We start from the raw sequence: 6,095 nt of genomic DNA, 5'->3' as shown, positions 1-6,095 counted from the left end.
GCTCTACTACTACTACTCCTACTACTACTACTAATAGTACTACTCCTACTACTGCTTTTACTACTACTACCTCTTCTACTCCTACCACTACCATTACTACTACTACTACTACTATAACTGCCACCACTTTACTCCTACCACTCCTTCACTACTAATACAAATTTTTCCACAACGACCACAACTACCACCATTACTACTACTGTTAATAATAATACCACTACTACCACTACTACTACTATTATTAGTAATAGTAATTATTAAAAGTAAAAAGAAAAATTATTATTGTGTTTTCCGCTGTTCTATATGGCTGAAGTGGATTTTGGGTCAGAAGACAAACACTGCACTAAGGGTGCATGTGAAAATAATAGTTCTACTACTGCAAGTCACCAAAATGCCGGAGCAAATTTATGTCAATGGCTAATGTTAACCAACAACTATGCATTAGCAACATTTAACACCCCCCCCTCCTCTCTCTCTCTCTCTCTCTCTCTCTCTCTCTCTCTCTCTCTCTCTCTCTCTCTCTCTCTCTCTCTCTCTGTTTTTCATTTCGGCTGCCGTCTCTCTTGGCAACTGAAATGCTCTCATGTCCTTTTTTATTGCTGACCGTTTCTTTGAGTGATGACTTCACTGTTTGGGGCAGTGTCGACACACACACACACACACACACACACACACACACACACACACACACACACACACACACACACACACACACACACAACACGTTCCTCAACACCAGTCGAGTTTATGAGCATCAGATGATCGGTGTTATTTATCACACTTTCCAGCTGCCGCATATAGGATGATCTCAAGCTGCGTGTTTCCTTGCAGCATAGGTTAAACCATCATAACTCGCATGACTGATCTTCACCTGATGGATCCGGAGCTAAACATCAGGCCTCAAATGCTGCACATGTACCTAATAAGCCTTAATAGTGCCCTGGAAATGTGAACAAAAATTTGAATAAATGAAATAAATAAACACTGAGGTGAGTAGAGATGGCAAGGCCATTATTTTCCATCTCGTGCTCCATCTTCCATGTGCCTGCAATTGGCAAAGCAAATATATTTCGAACACACGCCATTAATCACACTGGAATCAGCTTAAACCCAGATTTCAGGACCCCCCTTCCCCCCAGCTCATGCATCGCGGCGAGACGATAGTCATTTGCACGAAGTATGGATGGAGTCAGGTTTAAGTCAGAGGGCTATTCTGGAGGGACGCGAGTCATGGAAACATAATCATGCTGCTTCTCATTGTCAATTTATTCTTTATGCTTGAGGGATTATCGTGATGAAAAATAAAATAATTATCTGTCACGGTCTGATCTTAAAGGAATCTGGATCACTCAGAAAGAGGTTTAGCAGCACAGTGTTAATTGTAATGTCTGTGAATCTCAGAATGCTGTCTAGACGATGATCTTGTCAGAGGAGGGAAGATAACACTAGACGGGGGGAAAAGCATATAACAAACTGGTGTCCACAAACTTTTGTCAAATCATATATATATATATATATATATATATATATATATATATATATATATATATATATATATATATATATATATATATATATATATGTATAAGGATGTATATTTATGGCAGGGAGGGTAGTGTGTGTGTGTGTGTGTGTGTGTGTGTGTGTGTGTGTGTGTGTGTGTGTGTGTGTGTGTGTGTTCTCCTTTCTTTACATACACATAGCTTATACACGATATAGCAAAAGTATTGGAACGCCTGACTAGAAGATCAGTAAGTACTTTCTGAACATCCCATTCCAAATTATTTCCTGTTTATTGTTATAACAACCTCCACTCTTCTGGGAAGATGTTCCACTAGATTTCGCAGTGTACCACATGGTGTTAGTAAAGTTAGGTACCGATGTAGGTGAGGGAAAAGTCCTGGAGTGCAGCCAGTGTTCACTTTTATCCCAAAGGAGTTCAATAGGGCAGGAGATCTTCCAATCCAATTCATGTAAAGCAGATTTACATAAAGCTGACTTTGTGAACAAGGGCATTATGATGCTGGAACAGGTTTGGGTCTCCGAATTCAAGTGAAGGAAATATTTCCTTCTACAACATTCAAAGACGTTCTATACAATCGTGTGCCTCCAGGTTTGTGGTAATATTTTGTGGAAGAAGCACATATGGCTGGAAAAGTCAAGCGTCCCAATACTTTAGCTTCTATAGCATAGGGCATAAGATAAACAGAAGTTGTTCTATGGACCTACCAGAACATTCCATGGTATCCATAATAGGTGAAAAAAACAACACAACAACAAAATATAAATAAGATATATATATATATATATATATATATATATATATATATATATATATATATATATATATATATATATATATATATAGTAATAAAACATTTCACAATACTGAACATGTTATTTGAAAATAATCGACTTTAGTGTGGTAAAAAAAAAAAATAATAAAATCCCTTTGCTCCACTCAATCTCACATCACCCACTCAATCATTGATTATTTTCATATCACCGCATGCTGTGTCATGTTTTATTCCTGAGGTAACTTCAGCAGAGGTGTCAAAATGACTCGAATTCTTTACACGGCGCAATTTGAAAGTGCATTTACTCTTTAAAAACCTAATAAAAGATGAACAAGTTCATACATCTATATGACTTTATATTTATAGGATCAGTTAAGCATATGGTTTAAACTCCAAAATTTTGCTAAGATTTGCTAACAGTGTTATTGCTAATCCAAATGTACAGTAGCTAGCATACTAATCAATGTGGCATATGGTTTAAAAGAGCCAAGACTTGCTAACAGTGTCATTGCTAATCTCTGAGCAAGCATTATAATAAATGGAATAAATGCTAACAGCTAGCTATATACGTAGCAGCTGATAGATTCGTGTGATGGGTTTTTGGTCTCATTAAGTACTATCATATGTGTTAAAGTAATGCAAATGCTTTAAAGCTAATATATGACTATAAGAAATGTCGTAACGTGTTTAAAATGTTTTTATTCCCCAGTATTGTGTTTTATGTTGCATCGCGCAATTCACTGTGAATTCCACACAAAAATTGGTGTGAAGTGATGATACGAAGCTCGTTATACTCATAATTCAGCAAACAAAAAAAGCATTTTGTACACACAAATTATCCTTCAACCCACTACCATACCCCAGCACCACATCCCCGCCAGCACCACCCAAACAACCCCTTCACCAGACAATGAGAACCAGTGAACACTCATAATATCAGTGGGAAGTGAAGACTCTCATTCACGCTTGTATTAACTGCTATCGGAAATCTCTATTCGGTGTAATTGCCTGCAGATATGAATCTGCCTTACCGATTTATTTTTTAAGTACTTTAATGTTGTTAAATTTACTCTTATCGGACGTTTTTTTTTCTGATAACCACCAACAACGCACCAGACTGCAGGGGATGAGCACAAGGACAGAATAAAGCGTCCTCCATCCTAACTGTACATGTATTTATCTTACTATTACATCCGTACTACCTCATCATAGCGGTTTATGTGCGAGGAGCCGTATATCAAGACCTGAGAATTAAAAGGTTTTCACTGATGATTCAGTGATTTGGAGGTATAGAGGTTATGTGTGTGAATTATGCAGATGCTTTAGGTGATTGTTTATGGCGCAGGTTTATAGAACTGAGTAAATCTCGACTATAATAGATAAAAAAAAACAAACGCTTTCAAAGATTTGAACTGGGATTTATTTAAAAACATTTATTCATTTAAAAATGCATATATTATAATTACATTTTTATTTATACTAACTTGGTTAGCAAATGTTTGTTTTTGATGATTATTTAAATAAAAAAAAAAAAATGTATTTGTTTAATTAGTTACAAACTGATTTAATGATCGTGGTGGTAATAGTAATAATGAAAATGTATTTGTAATGAATAAGAATTTGCATAATACTAATTAATAATGATAATAATAAAAATAATAATAATAATGGTAAAGTAAGAACGTATTTAATTATGATCATGATTTTAATTTTAATAATGATGATTATGATTTCCTTTTGTTTGTTTTATTATTATTTTTATTTTTTTTTAAAGGAAAATTTTTTAATTATTAATATAATTATTTGAAATAAAGAATAAAAAGAAGCGATAGTAAAAGATTAAATAAAATAAAAAAATATACCCAGTAAGACTTCATAAGACAAACCCACAGCAGTGTAAAAATCCAGACCCAAAAAGAGAATAGACAATTTAGGAAATAAATCAAAGAAATAAAAGAAATAAATGGAGAAAGGTAAATAAAAGGTAATGTACGCGTGAGCGAGTGTATCACGAACGCTATATCCTGAAATGCTTTATTCCTTTTATACCAGAAAAGTTTTTCTGAAATTTAAAGTTATATATAATATATTAAAATTTTGTTTATAAAATCATTTAAAAAACTGGAGATTCCTTCCGAAATATGCTAATTCGACATCTGGACATGGAAAACGTCTTATACAGATGTTTATCCATTTTTAAATGCATTTACGGTATGAAAAGAACCTTTAAGTTGAGTCTCCGGGAAAAAGTCGTTACCATAGAAACGATAATGCATTAACATGAATGTTCATATAGCTGTAGTTGTTAATTCATCAAAACCAACATAAACCAGGCAATGTGGTATAGAATATTAGTTTAATGCCATGTGTTTTTTATGTGCTATATTTGTATCAGTTTGCGCTTACAGTTTCCTCCACCTTTTTTTTTGTCTTTCTCCATCACTCTCAAGTGGAAGGTCAGTGGTTGGATTGGGCTTCATGGTCTGGTTGTTCAGTATCATGCGGAAGTGGAACTCAGCAGAGGCAGCGACGCTGCAGCGTGTCCGTGCACGGCTGGGCCGAGTGTAAAGGGCCGAACTCGGAAACCAGGGATTGCACTAACCGGCCTTGCGATGGTACGTTTTAGGTTTTTACAGAATTTATTTTTATGAATAGCGAAAGACTGGAACGTCTCTGTGTTTTCCAAAAAACTCTCTTATTTTTTCATATGTTTTTATTTAATTTATTAGCTTTATATGAAACAAACCTCAATAAAAATGAAGCAAAGTCATTTATTAAAAAGAGCTACATAAAGATTTGGGTCACATGGGTTGTAATGGGAGATTTTCATTTCAAATATGGACATATGACCCTGAGATATGTCCTTTTTTAAACATCAATATTGCACTTTTGGTCCACATTTGTTGTTATAAAAACCTTCATTCTTCTGGGAAGTTAGAATACTATATTTTTTTGTGTGTTTGTGGAGATTTGTGGAGAGTCATTCAGCCAGTTAGTAAAGTCAGGTCCTGATGTAATCCTAGGGAATGTAAAAAATTAATTACAAAAGTGTTCAATAGAGAACAAAAAGTTAAGTGAAAGCGCATTTGCATCATAGCGAAGTGACAGGGCTTACTCAAGGGCCCAAAATTAGCATCTTGGCTACACCGGGGATTGAACACACAACCTTCTGATCAGTAACCCAGAGTCTCAACCATCGATCTACTACTTCCCCAATAGGGTTAAGGTCTAAACTCTATAGGAGGCCACTCAAAATCTTCCAGTCCAACCCTTGTAAAGCATATCTTTATGAAGCTGGACCAGGTGCACTGTTATGTTGGAACAGGATGGGTTTCCTAATTAAAAAAAAATGTATGCTACCACTTTCAGAGACGTCCCTCAGGCTTTATAATAACAGTTTGGAAAAAAAACACGTATGGCGTGAAAATTCAGGTGTTCGCTTGTTTTGTCTTACAGGTGATTGTTTTGTCTGGTTTGACTGCCTGTTTGGTCCAATTGTGTTATCTCTGTTTATCGCTAATCCTTTTGCCTTGTTTGCTATGGATTTAATAAAATCACATCTGCCCGTTATGAGGAAATATAATTTCTAAAAGCAGGGCTGAAGCACATTTTCCTGATTTCCATCAGGCACTTACACATCCAGCGTATGATTTGACATATTTTAGTACACACAGTATTAGAGCAGTGGAGTTTTCCAATTCCCGGCCGTGTCCCTGTATCCCATTTTACTGAAAGTAGGCAGAGATATTTTGGTGACTCGGCAGAAGTCAACAAGAAACGCTGCTAAAAATACATGTC

The 6,095-nt window shown here is 35.5% G+C and overlaps 1 protein-coding gene across 26 annotated transcripts in view; it reads left to right on the top strand.

Annotated features, from left to right (window-relative positions):
• Positions 1-6,095, top strand: part of adgrb2 (adhesion G protein-coupled receptor B2) — a 345,493-nt gene that overhangs the window by 187,249 nt on the left and 152,149 nt on the right. For 17 of the 26 annotated variants that reach the window (XM_083543172.1, XM_083543182.1, XM_083543177.1 and 14 more), the window contains one exon: positions 4,748-4,912. The exons of the other annotated variants lie outside the window; for them this stretch is intronic. In XM_083543172.1, coding sequence (XP_083399298.1) covers positions 4,748-4,912 — 165 coding nt within the window. The remainder of the gene's footprint in view (positions 1-4,747; positions 4,913-6,095) is intronic. 26 annotated transcript variants of the gene reach the window in all.

The sequence above is a fragment of the Silurus aristotelis genome (assembly GCF_946808225.1).
Source record: "Silurus aristotelis genome assembly, chromosome: 6".
In the NCBI taxonomy this organism is placed as follows: Eukaryota; Metazoa; Chordata; class Actinopteri; order Siluriformes; family Siluridae; genus Silurus; species Silurus aristotelis.
The sequence above is the reverse complement of the archived record's forward strand: the minus strand, read 5'-3'. Positions and strand labels throughout refer to the sequence as shown.